This window comes from Mizuhopecten yessoensis, unplaced genomic scaffold (assembly GCF_002113885.1).
Source record: "Mizuhopecten yessoensis strain PY_sf001 unplaced genomic scaffold, ASM211388v2 scaffold4227, whole genome shotgun sequence".
Lineage (NCBI taxonomy): Eukaryota > Metazoa > Mollusca > Bivalvia > Pectinida > Pectinidae > Mizuhopecten > Mizuhopecten yessoensis.
Genome location: NW_018405439.1, coordinates 46,147 through 71,510, shown reverse-complemented (window position 1 = coordinate 71,510; position 25,364 = coordinate 46,147). Strand labels below are relative to the sequence as shown.

The following is a 25,364-nucleotide window of genomic DNA, read 5'->3' as shown; positions in this document are numbered from 1 at the left end:
ATCACCTACACCACATGTATCACCTACACATGTATCAACTGCACATGTATCACTTACACATGCAGCACCTCACATGCAGCACCTATACATGTAACATTTACACATGTAACACCTACACATGCAGCACCTACACATTCATCACTTACACATGTATCACTAACACATGTAACACCTACACATGCATCACCTACACATGTATCACCTACACAAGCAGCACCTACACATGTATCACCTACACATGTACCAACTACACATGTATCACTTACCCATGTATCACTTACATATGTAACACCTACACATGCAGCCCCTACACATGCAACACCTACACATGTAACACCTACCCATGTATCACCTACACATGTATCACTTACACCACATGTTTCACCTACACATGTATCACCTACTCATGTATCACTTACACCACATGTTTCACCTACACATGTATCACCTACATGTGTATAACCTACACATGTATCACCTACACATGCGGCACCTACACATGTATCAGCTACACATGTATCACTTACACATGCAGCACCTACACAGGTATCACTTACACATGTATCACTAACACATGTAACACCTACACATGCAGCACCTACACATGTATCAGCTACACATGTATCACTTACACATCTAACACCTACACATGTATCATCTACACATGCATCACCTACACCACATGTATCACCTACACATGTATCAACTACACATGTATCACTTACACATGCAGCACCTACACATGCAACACCTACACATGCAGCACCTGCACATATATCACCTACACATGTATCACTTACCCCACATGTTTCACCTACACATGTATCACCTACATGTGTATAACCTACACATGTATCACCTATACATGTAACACCTACACATGTATTGCCTACACATGTATCGCCCACACATGTATCCCCTACACATATATCATCTACACATGTATCACCTACACATGTATCAACTGCACATGTATCACTTACACATGCAGCACCTCACATGCAGCACCTATACATGTAACATTTACACATGTAACACCTACACATGCATCATCTACACATGTATCACCTACACATGTAACACTTACACATGTAACACCTACACATGGATCACCCACACATGTAACACCTACACATGTCTCACCTGACCTACACATGTAGCACTTTCACATGTAAAACTGACAAATGTATCACTTACACATGTATCACTTACACATGTAACACCTACACATGTAACACCTACACATGTATCGCCTACACATGTATCGCCCACACATGTATCCCCTACACATATATCACCTACACATGTATCACCTACACATGTACCATCAGACTTACACATGTAGCAACTACACATGAAAAACTTACACATGTAAATCTTACACATGTATCATCTAAACATGCAACACCTACACATGCAACACCTACACATGTATCACTTACACATGTATCATCTACACATGCAACACCTACACATGTACAAATATCACCTACACATGCACCACCTACACATGCATTACCTACCCTGCATCTTGCTGGTCACACCAGCAAAATTAACCTATCACCCGGGACCATCTTATGACCCGTGCGGGCGGAGTCATACAAATCTCCCACATTCCGTCAACATAACCCGGATCAACCGCCGGCACTTTACGTTGGCCAGGTAGCTCAGTCACATAGAGATAATTAAACAATCTGAAGTCAAGGGTGTGAATCCTCACCGAGACCCACAGATCTTTTACACTCAAAACACTGTTGTTGATTAATGGTTTGTTTATTTCATAGCTATTATTTCTCAAAGCTATAGTTATGTTGACAAAACAACTTCCAATATTTAGTTATTTTTTGGCAGTGCTACGGGGATCCTTAATATGTCAATAAATATAACAAACAATAATTGTTACCATTCGGGAAATTTACGATTGTATCATTGAATATAACAAACAGTAAAAATTACCTTCCCTTTCCTGACGTATTTTCTCCGAGTAATCATCAATTATCTTTCCTGCCTCCACATCACATGTAACAAGAACTTCACGTAGTTTACTGTACTCCCCACGATTGATGACTCTTTTCCTCTTCAAGGCATCACACAGGTCCAGCATATTGTTTACATCATCCATATCTTTGTTTGAAAGATATCCCATTGATTTTACTTGAAAACAAATGGAAAGCCAGTGTGTTGATTTAAGTGAAAATTTATCACTTAAGTCCATTACCAAATTGGTATCGAGGCGTAATATTTTCTGCTGCAAAAGAAAAATGAAAAAAAAGAGTAAAGGTGATGCAAATCCCCTCGCATTGTGTGACATATGTATGAGGTGATTAATAGAAAATTCATTGATGTATGATCAGCATCTGCCCTATCGACTACATTCTTCAATGGATAATAGATTTTCATTCCGTTCAGGAAAGAAGTCGATATAGCGATGAGAATGTTTTTCTAAAAATAATAAAAGTGACCTTGACTGCTCAGCAGTTTGGGAGGAGATGTCACTTAATGCAAATGGTGTCAACAACATACGATGACAACAGACAGATGATAAATAGCCATGATATAGGCTCAGTGTGGTACTTTGTACCAGGTGATAAATATCACTATCTCCCTCCTACAGTCACAGACAGTATGAGATAAACTTACACTGATAAATAGCCATGATATAGGCTCAGTGTGGCACTTTGTACCAGGTGATAAATATCATTATCTCCCTTCTACAGTCACAGACAGTATGAGATAAATTTACACTGATAAATAGCCATGATATAGGCTCAGTGTGGTACTTTGTACCAGGTGATAAATATCACTATCTCCCTCCTACAGTCACAGACAGTATCAGATAAGCATACACTGTTAACCTCGTTCATTTAGTCGTTGTGGAATCTACAGCCATCAACTAGTTTAATGGATTCACAAGATAATTTTCTTCAACGGAGAGGTAACAAGTGCTCTAGAGATTGCTTCTGTGCGGAAATTTTTTCTAAATGACCAATGACTCTTGAAATATATTGACTGCAAATCTCATCAAACAAATCTGAGGAAAATGGTGGACGAAACCTCAATGTATCGTCAGCGTTCTGATCGTCATATCACATTCAACATGACCGAATACTCTTCTAAAGGTCTACAGTCTTAAACAAAAAACATCATTGGAAAGACCGGAATCACGAATTTCGATTAAGAAATCACTTTACAACTCCTACAGGCGGGTTCTGAAAAAGCTCCATCACTCAACCTGATATCGTCAAGATTTTCGGTGACCGGCATTATGCCAGCATGATCGAAATACAAGGCATTTCCACGGATATATAAAGAACGTAAAAACACTGTAAGCTTCTGTCAGAAATCATTTAGTTCTGAGAACTCCAATGTCCCCGTAGTTATGGTGAGTTCGTAAAAGCCGCCATTTTTTCTGTTGTGAAATTTGCCCTTGTCAGTATAAACAGCATGTGGAGAGATTGTCTTCTTGATAGTGTACTTAGTTTTGGGATCGACATTTGAATCGGAAGACTGCAACGTATTAACATATTAACACTGGAAGGCTCGTCAGATATCGTTTAGCCACGTCTTGAGGTGTGTTTGAAAATGCCGCCATTTTCTATTGTGGGGTTGACCCATGCTACTCGTGCGACATGAAATCAGCGTGTGAAGAGATGTGTATATTGTGCCAAGTCATTATTTTGGGAATGGTTTATGAATCAGTATAGCAACGTATTTAACGAGCTTCGTCGTATATCTCATGCTGTGATAAATAATAACAATAAAAAATACGAAACTACGGATAGCTCTATTATAATCGGATGTCGTTTGTGGGGTTTAAATCAAGTGTTCTGGATGTAAACAAACACTCGGAGGGACAGGTCAGCAAGAAACAGAAAACAAATATGTCGGATCATAAGTCTACATGTGTGAGATGCTCAATGGAATTCGCTAGCGGAAGAGCATTGGCCTGTTCCGAGTGTCAACTGTCGTTCTGCCAGACATGTTGTGAGCTTCCCCAACCTGTTTTCTTGTCGGTGACCAAAGGTGAGTGGAGGGGTTTTCACTGAACTTGTTTAAGTTGTGAGGCCACAAGGTCGACGTTAGTAACAATTAGTCAGACATTGAACAAGTTATAAATCCAAACTCAGTCACGTTTAGATCGACTTGACAACAAAATGGACACACTCAAAGAGGAAAATACAGGGCAAATAAAGGATGAGATTACTTCTATGCGCCAGAGTATAGTCAGCGAGTTAAAGCAGGAATTAAATGTGATGGTTGACTCTAGAACGAAGGAACTTCGACATAGACAAGACAAGGAGAACAACATTATTTTGTTTAACTTACCCGAGCTTCACAGTGATGATAGGAGTGATGACAAAGCAAACGATAATCATCTACTTCGAGAACTATGTGCACATCTAGGGGTCTCAGACTTAGAAATACTGTTACAGTTTAGAATAGGACAACATACCAGCGACATGAATCGTCCGCTAATCTGTAAATTAGGCAGTAAGAGTCAAAGGAAATTCCTTTTGGAAGAGGCACGAGCATTAAAACAAAGGCAAGTGTGAAATTGAAAAACGTCATTCTGTTAAGGGACCTAACAGCACAGCAGAGGAAAGAATTCAGTGATAGAAGGGCAAAGAATTTAGAGGAAAAAAAGAAAGCATTGGATTCAGAGGAGACAGGAGTGAAGGTTATGGATGTGACAGGAGTTAAGGCACCTAGTCCGATACCCAAACATGTACATGACAATTTCGTGAACAGGAGCGCTATATTTAGCAGCACACACTTAAACCAACTGGGAGATCTCTCTGAGGTGACCATGAGTGAAAGTGAAAATGATAGAACTCTGTACAGTGATGATACAGTGATGGACCCTCCAGTGTCACCAACAGTCGACAGAGCATAGGAAACTGTTTTTAACCCTGTTTTTAAAGACTCAAATTTTAAAAATCTTAAAGTCATAAGCTCAAATGTAGACACTTTGACCCAAACCAAGAGGATAGAACTTAAAAATACAATCAGTGATGAGGACCCAGACATTATAGCTTTAACGGAAGTTCTCCCGAAACGCCATTTCCTTGAAATTTCCATGCAACAGTATATGATCGAAGGATACAATATGTTGTCTAACATAATAGAGGATGATATAGATAATTCTATCCGTGGAATTATTATATATGTAAAAGAGAGCATTAACATGAGTGAAGTGACAGTCTCGAGGAATCTCAAAGAAAGTGTTTTCTGTAAGATAACAATAGGATCAAGGGACCTTTTACTGTTAGGCTGTATTTATCGAAGCCCCACTCAACCGATGATAACAACAAACTTATAAACAGACTTCTAAGTGACGTGGAGGAGGAGGAACATGCACACTTGGTCATAACAGGAGACTTCAATATGAGGGAAATTAACTGGATCAACCTTTCGACAAGCACGGGTGAATATCATCATGCAAGTAAGTTTTTGGAATCTGTACAGGACAACTATATTTTCCAACATGTTCTACAACCAACGCGTTTTAGAGAGAACAACGAACCATCGCTACTGGATTTAATTCTGACAAACGAAGAACATATGGTAGACAATGTGCTCTATCACCCTGGGCTGGGTAAAAGTGACCACTGTATATTGAATTTTAACCTAACATTATATACCCGCACAGAAGCAAGTTTTACAAGTAAACGGAACTTTTTCAAAGCCGATTACAAGTCAATTAAGGATGAACTTTCTAGTTTTGACTGGGGAATTATGGAGAGGATGACTACCGTTGAGGCTTGGAATCACTTTGTTGAAATAATATCAGAAGTTATAGACAACCATATACCAGTGAACAAAGTGGAACCTAGTCGCACTAGTAAACATCCTCTAAATCGAGAGGCGGTTCAGGCCTTAAAGGCAAAACGGAGTAAGTGGAAAAAGTATGTACATTGCAAATCCACGGTTAACTTTGACAAATATAGGCAGGCGCGGAACAGAGCTACAAATCTTGTAAGGAAATCTGCATTCCTCAAGGAAAAGGATATAGCGCAGAACATTAAGAGCAATCCCAAACAGTTCTGGAGGTACACACGTTCTAAGATGAAGACCAAAGCAGCAGTGTCAAAAGTGTACAAAGAAAATGGAGTCCTCACAATCAATGACCAAGAAAAGGCGGACGCATTGATAACATTTTTCGCGAGTGTATACACAAGCGAGACAGATGTTGAATTACCTCCCTTTCCTAACAGGCACTTGGAGCAGACTCTTGCCGATACGCCAATTATGGACAAGGAAATCTTGGCTGCGGTCCAAGCTATGGACGGCTCTAAATCACCTGGTCCGGACAATATACATCCGAAGTTCGTTAAAGAGACTGTACATGAGTTACTAAAACCACTAAACATCATCTTCAACAAATCACTGGAGGAAGGAGTACACGATTGGAAAAAGGCCAATATAACACCAATCTATAAAAAAGGTAGGAAAAAGGATTGCGGCAACTATCGTCCAATCAGTCTATCATCTGTATTTGGGAAATCACTTCAGAGAATTATCAGGAATAGAGTGGTGGAACACATGACTAGTAACAAACTGTTCTCGGATCATCAATATGGTTTTAGGAGCAAACGTTCATGTAACCTTCAGCTGCTTGAAATTATGGAAAGTTGGACGGAATCTCTAGACAACGGAAATGAGGTCGATGTAGTGTACTTAGATTTCAGTAAGGCTTTTGACACAGTTCCTCACAGAAGGCTGCTTGAAAAGGTCAAGGGATATGGGATTGACGGCAGTATCGGGAATTGGATATGTGATTTCCTCCAGGACATGGAACAGCGAGTAGTGATCAATGGCAAGGCATCTGAATCAATTTTGGTCACGAGTGGAGTGCCACAGGGTAGCGTTCTGGGTCCGATATTGTTTTTAATATACGTCAACGACCTACCAGATGTGACAAACAATACAGCTAAATTATTTGCGGACGACGCCAAAATTTTCGGTGATATAACATCGCCCGAGTGCATTGACTCCATGCAGGATGATCTCAACAACATAAGCCACTGGACTGAGACTTGGCAAATGAAACTGAATTTAGAAAAGTGCAAATATACGAACATCAAGCTTGGGCAATCTATATCTGACCAAAGTTATACCTTAACGGGAAACACCAACACAACAGTAATTAAAAAGGTGGAGCATGAAAAGGACTTGGGGATTGATTTTGATAGTAACTTGAAATTTACCGGTCATGTCAACACGCAAGCGAAGAAGGCCAACAGAATGGTGGGATTAATATTCAAATCTTTTACCTACATGGACGAGGCAATGTTCGCTAATCTATACAAGTCTCTAGTAAGACCTCACTTGGAGTACTGCACATCAGTCTGGTTTCCAATGTATAAAAAGGACCGGAAGACTCTAGAAAATGTCCAACATCGTGCCACCAGGTTGTTGCCTCATCTCAAACATCTAAACTATGAGGACATCTGCGAGTTTTAGGAATACCTTCCTTAGAGTACAGACGTGAAAGAGCAGACATGGTAAACCTTTTTAAAATATGCAATGGACTTGTAGATGCCAACGTGGATAAATTCACAACTTTCGCGGACAGACAGAATGTACACAACACCAGAGGACATAACAAAAAACTTTTCAAGAAAAGATTTAGGACCAAACTAAGAGGAAATGCATTCTCCAACCGAGTGACCGAACCGTGGAACAATCTAGACTCCACCGTAATAAACGCTCCATCACTTAACTGTTTCAAATCAAGACTGAACCGTGCGTGGAAACACCACCCAGGAAAATTCAGCCCCGCATGCTACAGAGCGGGAGGTGCAGACCGGGAGTCCGTACCAGTAGAATTAGTAGAAGCGTCAATAGTAGTCTATGACTAATGGTATGACGTCGACAACGGTGAGTTACGGTGAGTTTATAGGCTCACTGTGACACTTTGTACCAGGTGATAAATATCACTATCTCCCTCCTACTGAGACAGTATGAGATAAACATACACTGATAAATAGCCATGATATAGGCTCATTGTGGCACTTTGTAACAGGTGATAAATATCACTATCTCCCTCCTACAGTCACAGACAGTATGAGATAAACTTACACTGATAAATAGCCATGATATAGGCTCACTGTGACACTTTGTACCAGGTGATAAATATCACTATCTCCCTCCTACAGTGACAGTATGAGATAAACATACACTGATAAATAGCCATGATATAGGCTCACTGTGACACTTTGTACCAGGTGATAAATATCACTATCTCCCTCCTACAGTGACAGTATGAGATAAACATACACTGATAAATAGCCATGATATAGGCTCACTGTGACACTTTGTACCAGGTGATAAATATCACTATCTCCCTCCTACAGTGACAGTATGAGATAAACATACACTGATAAATAGCCATGATATAGGCTCACTGTGACACTTTGTACCAGGTGATAAATATCACTATCTCCCTCCTACAGTGACAGTATGAGATAAACATACACTGATAAATAGCCATGATATAGGCTCACTGTGACACTTTGTACCAGGTGATAAATATCACTATCTCCCTCCTACAGTGACAGTATGAGATAAACATACACTGATAAATAGCCATGATATAGGCTCACTGTGACACTTTGTACCAGGTGATAAATATCACTATCTCCCTCCTACAGTGACAGTATGAGATAAACATACACTGATAAATAGCCATGATATAGGCTCACTGTGACACTTTGTACCAGGTGATAAATATCACTATCTCCCTCCTACAGTGACAGTATGAGATAAACATACACTGATAAATAGCCATGATATAGGCTCACTGTGACACTTTGTACCAGGTGATAAATATCACTATCTCCCTCCTACAGTGACAGTATGAGATAAACATACACTGATAAATAGCCATGATATAGGCTCACTGTGACACTTTGTACCAGGTGATAAATATCACTATCTCCCTCCTACAGTGACAGTATGAGATAAACATACACTGATAAATAGCCATGATATAGGCTCACTGTGACACTTTGTACCAGGTGATAAATATCACTATCTCCCTCCTACAGTGACAGTATGAGATAAACATACACTGATAAATAGCCATGATATAGGCTCACTGTGACACTTTGTACCAGGTGATAAATATCACTATCTCCCTCCTACAGTGACAGTATGAGATAAACATACACTGATAAATAGCCATGATATAGGCTCACTGTGACACTTTGTACCAGGTGATAAATATCACTATCTCCCTCCTACAGTGACAGTATGAGATAAACATACACTGATAAATAGCCATGATATAGGCTCACTGTGACACTTTGTACCAGGTGATAAATATCACTATCTCCCTCCTACAGTGACAGTATGAGATAAACATACACTGATAAATAGCCATGATATAGGCTCACTGTGACACTTTGTACCAGGTGATAAATATCACTATCTCCCTCCTACAGTCACAGTATGAGATAAACATACACTGATAAATAGCCATGATATAGGCTCACTGTGACACTTTGTACCAGGTGATAAATATCACTATCTCCCTCCTACAGTCACAGTATGAGATAAACATACACTGATAAATAGCCATGATATAGGCTCACTGTGGCACTTTGTACCAGGTGATAATTATCACTATCTCCCTCCTACAGTGACAGTATGAGATAAACTTACACTCTCAGTACTCCTCTGGCTCGTTGATGGCTGATTAAAGTCATCTACTGAAAGGAGAGAAAAATGAAAAAAAATGTTAAAGAGATTTAATAAAATCAATTTTCCTTTTTGACTTGACATCATCAAAAAGTGTATAGTATGATATAATTGTATTGGTTTCAAACAGAATAAACATTGTTTGATCCAAATGATAGATTTTTATCTACCATAAAAACTTGTGTAATTTGCGCAGTTTTTTTGTGTTAAGATTTAGTTTGAAGTTGGGGGTGCCCAAATTACATAGCTATAGATGTTTTCAGGATTTTTTTAAGAAAGATCGTTGAATTGCATGTTTCGCCATCAAGATTTTCTCAGGATCTGTTTGTACACAGAACTTGCAGACATATGAACATTTAAATATTTATTCTTCATCAATAATTAATAAAAGATGCAAGATAGATATTTGTGTTGCTATATGAATTGATATAGTAATTAACATAATAGTTAATAAATTAATCAAAATAAACGAAGTTGGCAAACACCATCCTCTAACAGTAGATGCATATATAAATTACATTCTCATTGGTGGCTAACATTTTGGCAGCAAAGTTATAGGCCTATTATCTTCACAAGATAAAAGAGTTTACAGCAACACTGCATTTTTAAAATGAATTAAACATGAACTCACACCGTATCATGTTTCAATAGAACTGTGCTGATAAAATATCTTGTGTTGTTTGATTGAGAAAACACCACACTCCATCTTTTGCCAGTCATAAGCTATAAGCCATTCATGGAAATTATCAAATATAATGTGTATTATTGTCTACAACTACGGTGGGGAAGCCCTATGTCCTGTAAGCCATAAGTGTCAACTTGACACAGATGTTACAAACCCAGCACACCATCTAAATCTGACTGATTAAGTTAGTCGTATATTCTGAAGGAGATAAGTTTTTTAACTCACAAATATGGTTCAACCCTACAAAAACACAGACTTTAATCAAATCCGGCAGATCGGGTTAGTCCAATGTCTATCTGAGGGAGACAACCTTTCCTGTCATAATTTAAAATATATGAATTCATGTACATGTACCTCATGTTAGACATTTTCATGTGTCTGAGTGTTGGAAATAAAATCTGAAATCTGAAATCTGCAAATTACGAGTAAGCCGGGGCTGTCCTTCGGCCTCCATATATGAGTTTTGGAAAGAACATGAAATTTTGATAGAGAAAAATTCTGGTTTTGAAAAAAAGAATTCTACTATAATTCAGCTTGTTAAAATAATATATAAAATGAACCTGCAGTCACTGGATAATGGAAAAAATGTTTGTCCCTTGGACCAAGGATGTCCCAGACTAGACAAGGTATCACTAGTGATAAAAATCCCATTCACATATTGTGTGCCATGAGGAAATGAATAGAAAATTAAATGATGTTAAAGTAACTGGTCTAGCGACTGCATCTGTTGAAGGTGTTGACATGGCAAACAATTGTATGAAGTTTCATAAAATTCTGTTGAGGAATGAAGTGAAAGAGTGATGACAAAGTTTTTTCTAAAAATAGTAACAGTGACCTTGAACTTTAACGCAGTAACTCGAAATGCATATTGTTCAAGGCATTGTCATACCAAACATTTGTATGAAGTCTCGTGAAATTCCATTGAGAAATGAAGTCGCTAGAGCGTAATATATGTACGTTTGTGTATATACATACGTATTGGCGGAATCCTATAATAAGGATAAAATCCCTTACCGTATTTTACCGGCAATAAGCCCCCCTGCCTCCTGAGAAAAAATATGGGCCAAAAGTGTGTGTGTGTGTGTGTGTGTGTGTGTGTGTGTGTGTGTGGGGGGGGCTCAATTGCGAGCAACCCCCCTGTTCACATAATTTCAACATGGTCCGCCATCTTGGATTTTATCTGACCTGTTGAGTGTCCAGTAAATATTTCAAAATAAAAAAAGTTCATGTTATACAAATAACCAGAAGACACATAAAATGTCATATTTATTAACCCTTAGGCTGCTACACACGGCATATGCCATTTTGAAATGTCGGGTCGTCGGACTGCTAAGAACGGCATATGCCGTTTTTTCGGTCTGTATAAGTTTTGATCGGTAGCCAGGAAGTGTGAATTAAATTAAGGTAATAGGATTGTGTCGCCATTTATTCAAAGTTTGTAGTTATATTGCTTTGAAGTAAAGAAAATTTTCTGCCACAAAAAAATATATAGGTTGTCAGAATGTTAAGGATTTTAAATGGAAATTTATGTAAAAAGGAGTGAATTTTGACAAAAAATTGAAACACATTCTTTTGCAAAATAATGTCAATAAAAATGATACTAAACATGGATTAGTATTGCATTAATGTATATCAATTTCATAAATGCTGAAGTTGTGTAAAATTAATTATCTATAAACTATTAAAAATTGACATTTTATAATAAAACCATATACACGTAGTAATTGCATGCAAGAGTTATCGTTCTTGAAAAACTTCATAGTAGTGAAATAGGTAGCCGGTTTCCTGAAGTACAGAAAAATGGACACATGCGACTCATTGATTAAAAAACAACTGAATTAATGACTGGATTGCTTTGCAATACTTTAATTTTGAAAGAACACACTGTTCTGTCAATAATAAGCATACAATATTCATCAGTTTAATATTAAACATTAGAATATGCGGAAATTGTGATACTGTCTCCCTACATTGGATTTCAACTAGGGATGTACTTCCTATTTCCTTTTAGCAATACACTCCTATGACCTTAAGTCAGGTTGTTGCTATACCAAACCCGAACGTGTATAGTAGAAGGCTTCTGATTGGTTGTTTTGTCATTACTTTCGATATTCCCGGCAGTGTACCCTAGTAATGACCAAAGGTGTGCGAGAGAATTTCAAATCGAAAAAAAAGTCATATAAATGGCGGACGTGTAGATTGAAGTGATGAATATGATGGTAAACTTTTATTCTCCAGCGTCACCTACGATGATAATAAAGGTTTTGAAGGGTTTGACATGGTTGATGTGGAAATATTTCGGTGTAACATATGTTACTTTCCAATGAACGGCTTTGTGCCTTTGTGTGGTTTTTCAGAAGAAGTTGTTTAAATGTTTTTAACATGTTTGACCCCTGTGACCTTGGATACAAGTCAAGGTCATTTATTTGATAAACTTGGTATCCCTTCATCCCAGCATATTACTGGCAAATATCATCACCCTAGGCCTCTCAGTTATTCAGAAAAAGTTGTTTAAAGGTTTTAAACATATTTGATCCCTGTGACCTTGAATATAAGTCAAGGTCATTTATTTGAACAACCTTGGTAGCCCGTCATCCCAGCATGTTACTGGCCAAATATCATCACCCTAGGCCTCTCGGTTATTCAGAAGAAGTTGTTTTAAAGATTTTAACATATTTGACCCCTGTGACCTTGAATATAAGTCAAGGTCATTTATTTGAACAATCTTGATGGCCCTTCATCCAAGCATGCTTCTGGCCAAATATCATCACCCTAGGCCTTTTGGTTACTGAGAAGAAGTTGTTTAAAGTAAAAAGTTGACGCCGGATGGACGCCGGATGCCGCACCATGCCATAAGCTCACTTGGCCCTTTGGGCCAGGTGAGCCAAAAATCTGATTTCGGTCTGATTGATAGGAAATTTGGTAGTTGCAAGCTTCATGTAGGTGTATATGGTATTCCCCACAGGGGTAAATACATGTCCGACTATTCGGTTATTGATTTTGGTAACAGGCTCGCAGTCTTCCTACCAAGTAACCGGTTTAAAACCATTGACATCCCTAATTTATATGAATAATGGAAAGAAATATTGCAAAAGACTGCTACTTCAAACAAGAGGTCCATTGGACCTGTATCGCTCACCTGGTTATATATTTAAGTAATTACAACTAAATGCATTAGTACATCTTTATATGAAACCTCAAAACCAGACAAGATCTATGTTCTAAACCAATTGGGACCATAATATCTGACCTTTAACTAATCAGGGGCCTCCACTGAGTTGCCATGTTAACAGATTTTGAAATAAGTAATGTGTCATATTACAGGGTGAAATTAGACAATACCTCAATTTTCATTCAACTATAAGCTTTTAATTATAAACCTTAGAAACCAATTTTTAACAATTTATCTAAACTACACCATAGAATGTGATAATCTAGCTGTACCATTTCTTAGGACCGCAGGGCTCAAATCAACCTCATTCAATTAAGAAATGTTTGTTCTTCCTCAATAATGTTTTTGACCAAATTTTGTACAATCCACTCAGGCAATTAAGGGGTAATAGCGTCTTAAAGCAAAACATTAGATAATTTTCCTGTTTGGGGCCCGGTCTTCCTAGCCCCAGGTGTAGAACCAGTCTCATTTATTTAAAATGAATTTATTTATTGGAAATGATTGCACTCCCCAAATGAAGTTTCAGAGCAAATATGGTTGAAATCTTCTCTGGCCTATAGGAGCAGATGCCTTTTAAAGCAAATTTAACTAAGTTCCCCTTCAGGACCCTGTCCCCATGGCCTCAGGGGTCAAACCAAACTCATTTATTAAAGAAGCAATTGCCCTCCCAAAGTTATGCTTCAGACTAAATTTGGTTGAAATCCACTTTGGCGTTTAGGAGGAGATAGGTTTTAAAGAAAAAATTGACGACGGACAATACGCCACAGCATAATTAGCTCACTATGGTGAGCTAAAAACAAGAGATCCCAGAGGGATCTTGGGCGCCCACCATTGTACAGTTAGAATTACGCCCAAGTATCCACTTTTTGTGGCACGAACGCAGGACGCACGCTTCCCGAACGGAGATGATCCGCTATACGACCGCAGGACGAATGCAAGCCTACCGATAGGACCGGTGTTACTGATTGGGCCTAATGCTGCTAGTACAGACGCTTCCCGAACGGAGCGAGGTTATCGGCCGCTACCAGCCGATTAATTGCTTAATGAAACCTCGCTGCTATCGACCGATAAAGTGATACCTGGCCAATAGTGTCGGATCGAACGAACGAACTATACAGCCGCTTTCACGGAACGGAACTAGTAGTAGTCGTCTGGATAACCGAACCACTCGTAGTCAAGCAGACGTTAATCTACTAAAACAAACAACCGGTACTAGTGCCCAATTACACCTGTACTTACCACCCACAAGATATATTTAAGTCCGTAACTAAACTAATAAAGCAGTGTTCTTTTAATACTGCCGGATCAGTCTAAGAATAACATTTCTCTTATTCTTATGATTAAAATGTTAGTCAATGATATGATTTCTACAAGATATATTTGTTTGAATAGAGCGGTCGTTTAATCTATGTTATAACTGAATAACCACAAATGTTTAGGTTTACCTAGACAATTACGACACAATTTAAATTCAAATACATGATTGCTAGCGAATTGTAGCCATAATCACGGAATCACGTAGTTCGTGCCAATATTCACGGAAGAATTGTCCTACCACATTCAGAAGTTTTTCATATCGTAAATAAGCCTGTTTGTTACATGAAATACCATATTATATTAGCAATGAATTAAGGCCAGATTTTGTAAGTGATAATCGTTCTGATGTGTCAGGACGGCGTGTTACGAATTTCAATCGTTCAAAATTTCCCACCTGAGTGAACGCCATGTTGTAGGTCATGGAATTGACTAATCAACAAACCATACTGATCCCGACCGAAAATAGAAAATAGTATTCTTTGTTTAGAAGATTACAGACCGCCTCTTTTTGTTGATAAGTCACTTCCATGATCTAGAAAATGGCGATCGCTCAGGTGGGAAATTTTGAACGATTGCAAGTCGAGTACTCTGCTGGCGGAATTCAGCAGCTGTTGGTAATAATAAGAGCGGATTTGGATCAATAAATAATCCATGTATCGATGTATGTGAGGTATGTGTTGTGCCATAGTAGATTTTTGTTGTCAGCATCTTAATTAAAACTCTCCGATACCAAACAGTTTCGGACAATTTTACGTTTTCATTAACATAGTAATTAGTGCGCTCTGGTCCCAATCCAGGCGTCTATCTGTCAAACTGTCTTAGTCTGATGTCAGAGGCGGCGGAAACTCAGACCTGATAGCATGGTATACAGAACATTGATATTTATCTAAAAAGTTGGTTAAACAGATACAGATACATATAGTTTATAATTTATTAAACGTGGGATAACCCCTGCGGCTATTGTTATTTCAAAGGTAAAGTTCAGTCACAGGGACCCAGCTACAGTTGGTTTGTTTGGACCTATCCCGATGTGTAAAGAGTAATATCTCTCGAAATAAATGCCACCCTCCTTCCAACAGCACCCGAGGACAGATTTAAGCGTCTCAAGTTGCAAGGACGTCTTTTGCCGGCGTATCTAGTTTCTACCACGAAATCGTGTAAATTAGATGTATCTTAACCAACACCCGGGAGAATGATTACTCTGACATATCAGGGTTAAGTCAAAACAAACATTATTGTAACTAATTCGCGGGTCCGTATAGTTTATAGTCTGTTTTTATACGTCTCTGATTGAATTATGAGACTGAAGTACAATGTCTGTTTTACGTATCGTTTTAATTTAATTCAAATATTGAACAGGGAAAGTATAAAGATGACCACTGTGCACGGGTGTGTGTAGCTTCGGGTATATAATACTGAAAAATGAAGATGAGTAACACTTACATACCCTTTTCATTATGTATCGGAAACGTATGGTTGGTGTTTCTACCTGTATACGTTATATGGTGTTTTTTTTTTATATAAATTGAATTCATATGAGCTTCAGATCACTAGTACCGTAAAAATACCAAAAGTTTGTGGGGGTTGGGTTTGGCGGTATCGATGGATTCAACTTCCTATACAACGACAGTATCTGACGAATTACGGCAACGTTTCTTTTAAAACACTTTTCTAACATGATAGTTTTATTTTTCCTTTCTTTATTCTGCACAAAAAAGATATTTTGATAGGAAACAAAGTATATCCTCAATAGCTTATAATTGACACAAACATGCCCAGTATATAAAACCGTCCTTTTGTATAGTAACTTTATGCAACTTCTTTCATATTTACAATATGCTACTGATTCGTGTTTCAATAGGTGAAATCGAAAGGTTGTATGAGATAATTAAGTGTTCATTTCACATTTCAAAAGAACAAATACAATTTTACATTGATATTATTTCAAATTTTCATATTTTTTAACTTCTTTTATTTCTCTAATCCACGATTTTATTTTACTTTAAAATCATAATCTATGTTTTAAGTTGACAAAATGCTTGTAACTTTTTTTATGTTAATTTTCATAAAAATCACAATGCAAATGCTACCGTGTCGAGTCATTTACCTGGATATGTAACAGAATAGATCGGTGTGTTAGTTAGGATGACCATGACCGCTACAGGGTTAGCCAATTACCTCAGCGGGGGTGCACCATCCCCCATTGGTACTTTAATTTTCGCCCCTGGGCATCTTCATTTCAGTAAAGCCAGACCCCACGCCATACATCGCCTGTACTACTGGAGCTTATATTACGTAAATGATTCAGCTATCGTTTTTTGTCAGCTCGAGTTCCCTCTGGCCTTAACATCAGACATACATCTATATCTATATGTCAAAATATTAGGGCCAGAGGAAACTCGGGCTAATCTGACTAGAGACGTATACGTCCCTGATCAGTCACTTAATTTATATAGTACTGTTTCTTTGTTTGTAGTTAAAAAATAAACATCGGGCGGTTGAAGCAGAGGGGTATAAAAACAATTTATTAGTAGTACATACACTGGTATAGTATATATGTCTCTGATTAAAGGATTTTGAAAGGTGTTTGGGGGGGGGGGGGGGGTTGTAAATGACGGCCTCTGTGTTGGAGTCCTCACGCCAAAGGTACGAAGCTCGTCTATGTGGCTCCAGAGACGTATATCTTACATAATTTACGTCTCTGGTGACTCTAAATGTAAATTGAAGAATCTCGTTGGTATCACCCGGGACTTTTTTTTAGTACAATTGAGTTTTAGGTTTCTTCAATGTTTATCGTTTATGTACAATGGTAACATAGTAAAATTAATGCTTAGAATCCTTTGACTATGATTAACAATACAGTAAACCCTCACTCCCGACATTAACTCGATACAACATTTCCTGTTGTCTTCAATATTAGTGAGAGACGATAAAGAAAATGATTATTTTGTTTCGTAGACAGAGGTTTTCACAATATTAGATTCTCTTATAAAAACGTGTTTGCTTCTAAGCTCATTAAAGGAGGCATTTTAATTCAAAATGAAATTCGTCATCCACGTCATATTGAATGGACAAAGTCTAATCACAGACTTATATATAGCAATCTAATTCCGTGGTCTAAAGAACGGGACCTACATTCCGATGTCTTCAAGATTCAATTTGAATACCATACAAAATATCACATCCATACCCGAGGCACGTGTCAACGGTGGGGCTGTTGGTTGGTGTACTGGACACATTCCTTCATGGAATACAACATAACAGATATACTCTACTTTAAAACAATCTACATACAAAGATTACATACAATAAATGATTTCCAATCCTTTCCAGGACTTCCCATACAACTGCTTATCTGGTGCGGGGTCACCATTCCTGATTTCCATTTTTTTTAGCATATTTTGACTGAATGCTTCAAGTTAACCAAAATAGTATCTACAAATATTCCTCATGTTCATATAAAGTATATAGTCTCTAATATTCTCTATTTCTTTCCTATACCTCAGCGGATTTAATCATTGTTATCATAATATGCTTTTAGAAATTTATAAACTGATCAGAAAAAAAGATCATATTTCTTTCGAGTAATATATTAATTTATAAAGAAAGTTCAGGTGTTGTATTAATGCAATCTTGGCATATCAATCATGAATTTCTTTTCTACAAACGACTCTCTTAAGTGTCCTGAGTCTATTACGGGCCACTGAGATAACAGGGACGAAAGCCTATCATGATTCACTGACCTTATTAATTGATCAATTAGTGTATATTACTGACTAACTCTTCAATACATTTTGTCGTTTTCTAATGTGTCGGATATAGTAAGGATTGCAAAAGGACCTGCGTAAATCGGCAAAAATGGACATTTTAAAACTTCTATATCATTTCAGACACACACAAAAACACAAAACTCTATTTCTGTTTTCTTATCCTGGTATTTACCAGTTTCTATACCTATTACAAGACTCGAGCGACTTACCAAGAATAGAAACCGTCATTCCAGTCAAGCTTTTTACTTGACAATAAAGTAACAACCGCCCCCCCCTGCTGAAAGTTTCCCCGGGGAAGAATCAGCTAGCTGATATCTTCCCCAGGGAAAAAATCAGCTAGCTGATTCTTTCCCCCACAAGATAGTTTCTTCCTCGGGGGAAGAATCGGCTAGCCAATAGTTTCCCCCCTGGTTACCAATACAGAGAGGGGGAAAGAATCAGCTAGCCAATAGTTTCCCCCCTAGTTACTAATACAGAGAGGGGGCAAAGAATCAGCTCGCCAATAGTTTCCCCCCTAGTTACTAACACATAGAGGGGGCAAAGAATCAGCTCGCCAATAGTTTCCCCCCTAGTTACTAAAACAGAGAGGGGGGAAAGAATCAGCTAGCCAATAGTTTCCCCCCTAGTTACTAACACAGAGAGGGGGATAGAATCAGCTAGCCAATAGTTCCCCCCCCCTAGTTACCAATACAGAGAGGGGGAAAGAATCAACTAGACAATAGTTTCCCCCCAAGTTACTAAAACAGAGAGGGGGATAGAATCAGCTAGCCAATAGTTTCCCCCCTAGTTACTAACACAGAGAGGGGCAAAGAATCAGCTAGCCAATAGTTTCCCCCCTCGTTCCTACCACAGAGAGGGGGGGAAAGAATCAGCTAGCCAATAGTTTCCCCCTTAGTTACTAACACAGAGAGGGGGAAAGAATCAGCTAGCCGATAGTTTCCCCCTTAGTTACTAACACAGAGAGGGGGGAAAGAATCAGCTAGCCAATAGTCTCCCCCCTAGTTACTAAAACAGAGAGGGGGATAGAATCAGCTAGCCAATAGTCCCCCCCCCCTAGTTACCAATACAGAGAGGGGGAAAGAATCAGCTAGCCAATAGTTTCCCCCCTAGTTACTAAAACAGAGAGGGGGATAGAATCAGCTAGCCAATAGTTCCCCCCCTAGTTACCAATACAGAGAGGGGGAAAGAATCAACTAGACAATAGTTTCCCCCCTAGTTACTAAAACAGAGAGAGGGGAAAGAATCAGCTAGCCAATAGTTTCCCCCCTAGTTACTAACACAGAGAGGGGGAAAGAATCAGCTAGCCAATAGTTTCCCCCCTAGTTACTAACACAGAGAGGGGGGAAAGAATCAGCTAGCCAATAGTTTCCCCCCTAGTTACTAACACAGAGAGGGGGNAATACAGAGAGGGAGGAAAGAATCAGATAGACAATAGTTTCCCCCTGGTTGCTAATACAGAGAGGGGAAAAGAATCGGCTAGACAATTGTTTCCCCCCTTGTTACTAATACAGAGAGGAAGGAAAGAATTAGCTAGACAATAGTTTCCCCCTGGTTACTAATATAGAGAGGGGAAAAGAATCAGCTAGCCAAAAGCTTCCCCTCTAATAACTAATACAGAGTAGGGAAAGTATTGTCTAGTCACCAATATCCCCCATTAACAAACACTACTATGGAGGGGGGGGGGAGGGGGGAGAATTAGGTAGCTGATTTCTTCCCCCGGGGATAAAAAACTAACGGAGGGGCCGATTTCTTCCCCCGGGGAAAAAACTAACTGAGTGGGGAAAGAATCAACAAGCCTATTTCTTCTCCCGAGAAAGAATCAGCTAGCCTATTTCTTCCCCGGGGAAAGAATTAGCTAGCTGATTTTTTCCCCGGGGAAACTTTCAGACGAGGAAGGAAATGACTTCTACACCGGCATATTCCCTATATAAACCGGACCCTGTCCATTCCGAAAACCGGCGTTCCATGTAAAAACATCCTGTTTATTCCGGTCCTTCAATTTCTCTCAGCCGGCTACAATCTAAAGCAAACACATTCTGAACAAAAAAGAGCTATCTTATGTCGGGTCGGTCTTCATTTATTATATTATTATTATAAACTGTATATTTTGTAAATAATTAAACGTTGTTATTGATTCATTTCTCTGTTGTTTATGTTGACACACTTGTATACAGATCGTATGCAAAACACTACATTTTTATATTTTCAAAAAATGTCATGCTGACCCGGTATAAACCAGACACCTGTGTAAAACGGCCAGTAAGTTTGGTTCCGGTGACATCCGGTTTAGACAGGTTATACAGTATTTATAAACGATGCATGAAAACTGACCAATGCCATTTTCAAAATAAGCTGTCGACATTTACATATATGCACATAATATCGTTAAAGAAATCATTCTATTTCAAAATATCCTCCTTCTTCATATTATAATATAATGTTGACTGTGCGTCAGCCTCTGACAAAGCAACCTGTTAGAATATTTTGATCGGTTTTCTTTAAGGATTAAAAAGAATAAAAACTGTAGGTAACACATCTTGAACGATATGTCTATCGTCGCTATCACATTGTTGTAGTACATTTGTTGAGGAGAGGGCTTTTATAAGCTGTAATAACTTGTGCCCATCCCTCTTGCTTGAATTTAGAAGCAATAAAATATGTTTTAATTAAAATGAAGAAAAAAACGATGCCCAACCACTTGTACGGACCAAGTCCCGCCTGATATTGAAAGCGAAGTTGATTAGCACACGAGACGTCTCTGACGAGACAGAGCTTACCAGACACAGTGGAAATGTTCAAAGGAAATGTGTTCTATTTTGATGCACGTTCATATAAGACCAGATAATACAAATTTGAAATGTTTAATTGTGAAAAAAGTCTGTGTTGCTGTCCGGTAAGATACCATTGAATAATCTGTACTTGACGTTTTTACATTTTTGAGTTTAGCTGGTGAATTCATTTTCTCAGCTTCATCTGGCAAGATAATCATTCCCATTCTAAATTGTCCGCTCGGCATGTGATGCCAATATTCAAAAGCCACCCAATTAACCAATCAGCTTATGTGTTCACAGGAGGGCGGGGTCACTGATAAGTTGGGGTTCTAACCTGAAACGATGATTGGCTTGTTTCGTAGGTGATTGATTACCAAGTAATTTGCCGACAGAGTCATCAATGTACGTTTTTGTTAGAACAAGAAGTCTATTGTCTACTATTACGGAATTAGCTAATCAGTTTTGACCACATCAGCCTTTGAAAATTGCTCAGAGACATATAAAGCCAAAGTAAGTATCACTCTCTTCTCCTTGGGCTTCCTGTATGTTTAATCATTGTGAAAAGAGAAATTAATTCCATAAAAGTTTTGTTTTGTCTTATCAATGAAAAGTTTTAGAATTCGTCCTATGTGGTCAAACAATCCAACATATGGACTTCAATATTTATTTACGTAAAACACGTATTTCAATTAACTTATATTTACATATAAAATAATATTTAATTTCAGACTGATGTCCCTTTTTAAATTGGAAAATTGCGTATTTTCTTTGAAAGATACTTAGAAGTTTCCTTTGATTGAACTGTTAAGCATTCACATCCTCTGCACATCAATACGTACAAGAACAGAGGATTAATTCAACATTAATGACTTTTTTAAGATCGTAGACGTGATGGGATTGTAATCGACACATTAAAACCAATTAATTCACTCAAAATATATTCATGTTATTTATTAAGAGTTGTGTATAAGTTATGAAGTTATTAAAATGTGGTTATCATAATGTCATTTTCAATGTTTCATGTGTTCTGACATTGTAATAACAATTTCATATATATAAATAAGAAAATAACCCAGACACATATTTATTATATATGTAATACATAATTATCTGAACAACCTTTTTATACAGAAAAAGACAGAGACATATTTTGGAATCTCAGCCTGACAATTTATATATATATATATAATTTAGTCCGGTCTTGCCCCGTTTCTGTTATTGCAATTATTTAATCAAATATATTGTATGTACCCGATAAGGATAATTAACTGTATGTAATATATTTATTTTATTTAATTTGATCCTGCCCCGTTCCTGTAATTGCAATTATTTTATCAAATATACCTTATACTCGATAAGGATTATTAAATATATACACTAAATATATATTAATAAGTCCGATCCTGCCCCGTTTCTGTCCGATCCTGTAAATCGTCGCCCGTTCCTGCCCGATCCTTATAAATACAATACTCTTAATTTGTTGCAATTCTTTTACCAAATATATCTTATACTCGATAAAAAATATATAATACTATTAATATAGGTCTCATAAGTAATAACGACCTAAATGTATATATATAATTTAGTCCGATTCTGCCCGATAATGTATATCTTATACCCGATAATGATACTTAAATATATCTAATAAAAATATCCATCAATGTATATAATAATTAATAGATTTCTGCCCGTTCCTGCCCATTTCTGCCCGTTCCTGCCCGTTCCTGTAAATCGTCGAACCCGTCGCTGATGGATCCGGTCTCTCTGTATCTGCGTATACACAGCCGCACCGTCTTCCGTGTTACTGTGAAGTTGTTTGTCTCTTCCAATTTTTTCTACTGATCTTTCTAATAGCGTAGCCTTTGTCACTGTATCTGGTAATTGAGGTTCGTAATTTTGGATATAAGCGTGAGATCTTCTGCAGTTCTGCCATTTGCCTCAGTGAATTGATTAACTGTGTGCGCATCCTAACCCAAAAAGACGGAGTAGACAACGAACTGAACGGGCGGACGGAACAGCCGGACGAAGTAGCTGAACTAAACGACCCAATGAATTATTGGACGATAGGGACGGTCGAAATGACCGAACGGAACGATTTAGCTGATACGAACGAAACAGACGAATGGTGCTCGAACGGTGAACGATCGCTTTCTAGACGCTAGACTACCGCTAACCGCACGCAACACGAACTGAACCTAGGTGGATACTTGGGCGTAATTCTAACTGTACCATCTTCATGAGTTCTTTGTCAGTTCGATCTTTTCTCTTCTTTTCACTAATCTGTTTGATCGAGTCATGTTAACAGTAAATGCACCTTGATGTAACTTTTGATCTAAACTTAATAATGCTTCGTATAAAAGACAACCTTCAAAGTGAGTTTGTCATTTCACATATATACTAGTCCAGTAGTTAATGTGAAAGAAATAGAATTGATCATTGCAATATGAGAAAGATCTGTTTAGTTCTTCCTTTAGCCATTTTGTTTTTATGATCAGTCAGACAAGGGTTCAAGGGGTTCCTTATATATATCAAATTTGAGAAAGATCCCTCAAGTTATTCATTCCTGAGAAATAGTACTAACAAACCTTCAATGTCAAAAATTGAAGCCTGTCTGCCATTGTGTTTATTGGATCAGTCTCAAAATTAAACATGCACAACTTAGGACCTAATGGAACCTTATATATATACAAATAAGATTTGAGAAAGATCTCTCCACTACTTATTGAGAAACAGCGATAACAAACATTCACTTTCAAAATCCAAGATGGCTACCTGTTGGCCATTTTGTTTATCTGATCAGTCTCAAAAGTTAACCTGCACAACCAGGGACTAAGGAAAACCTGCATATCAGATTTGAGAAAAATCCCTCCAGTACTTTCTGAGAAATAGTGATAACAACCTTCACTGTCAAAATCCAAGATGGCTGCCTGTTGGCCTTTTTGTTTATCCCATCAGTCCAAAAAGTCAACCTGCAAAACTAGGGACCAAGGGGAACATACATATAAAATTTGAGAAAGATCCCTCTGGTACTTCCCGAGAAATAGTGATAACAAACCTTCACTATCAAAATCCAAGATGGCTGCCTGTCAGCCATGTTGTTTATCCCATCAGTCCCAATAGTTGGCCTGCACAACTAGGGAACAAGGGGAACCTACATATTTAATTTTAGAAAGAACCCTCTGGTAATTCCTGAGAATTAGTGATAACAAAACCTTCACTATTAAAATCCAAATTGGCTGCCTGTCGGCCATGTTGTTTATCCGATCAGTCTCAAAAGTTGCCCTGCACAACTAGGGAACAAGGAGAACCTATGTATAAAATTTGAGAAAGATTCCTCTGGTACTTCCTGAGAAATAACGATAACAAGAATTGTTTAAGGACGGACTACGGACGGAAGGACGACCACCGCAGGGCAATTTGAATCGCCCACCATCAGATAATTGTGGGCTAAAAATCTGTTTCGATGCTAGAAAATGAATTCTAAAATTTGGTAGTGAAGCGGTTGATTCTTTGTTAATTACATTGTTCAATAAATGATCGTTAGTATAGACTTGCTTTAGTTATTTCTTTGTAATTAGGAATTAAGAGTAGTTTTGATTGGCTAATGAAAGAAGGCATTTCATTGGATGGCTAGGTATATAAATAGAGGTTCCATCAGATGAAAAGTCGTTTTATACAGTTTATAATGGTAATATATTTCTATCCTGTTTTATATCCACCGTTTAAGCTTTGTACAGTCTAGGAGCGGTAAACTGCTTCAGAATGTACATCGCTCCTCGGTGGTATATATATGTGTATTCATGTATATGTGTTCATGTATACATATATATATATTTGGTTATACTCGGTTAGCCATAGGATTGCTGTGGGGTGGCTGACTCGTCCCTTCTTTTACAAACAAACGGAACAACCCGCACGTGGCCAGAACACATACGTTGCAGCTTTCC

The 25,364-nt window shown here is 38.0% G+C and overlaps 1 protein-coding gene across 1 annotated transcript in view; it reads right to left on the bottom strand.

Annotated features, from left to right (window-relative positions):
- LOC110448732 overlaps positions 1–25,364 on the bottom strand; it is a 55,589-nt gene that overhangs the window by 22,456 nt on the left and 7,769 nt on the right. Inside the window, exons 3-4 of the mRNA XM_021495125.1 lie at positions 9,667–9,713; positions 1,957–2,248 (exon numbers count right to left, since the gene is read on the bottom strand). Of these exons, the coding sequence (XP_021350800.1) occupies positions 1,957–2,248; positions 9,667–9,713 (339 nt within the window). The remainder of the gene's footprint in view (positions 1–1,956; positions 2,249–9,666; positions 9,714–25,364) is intronic.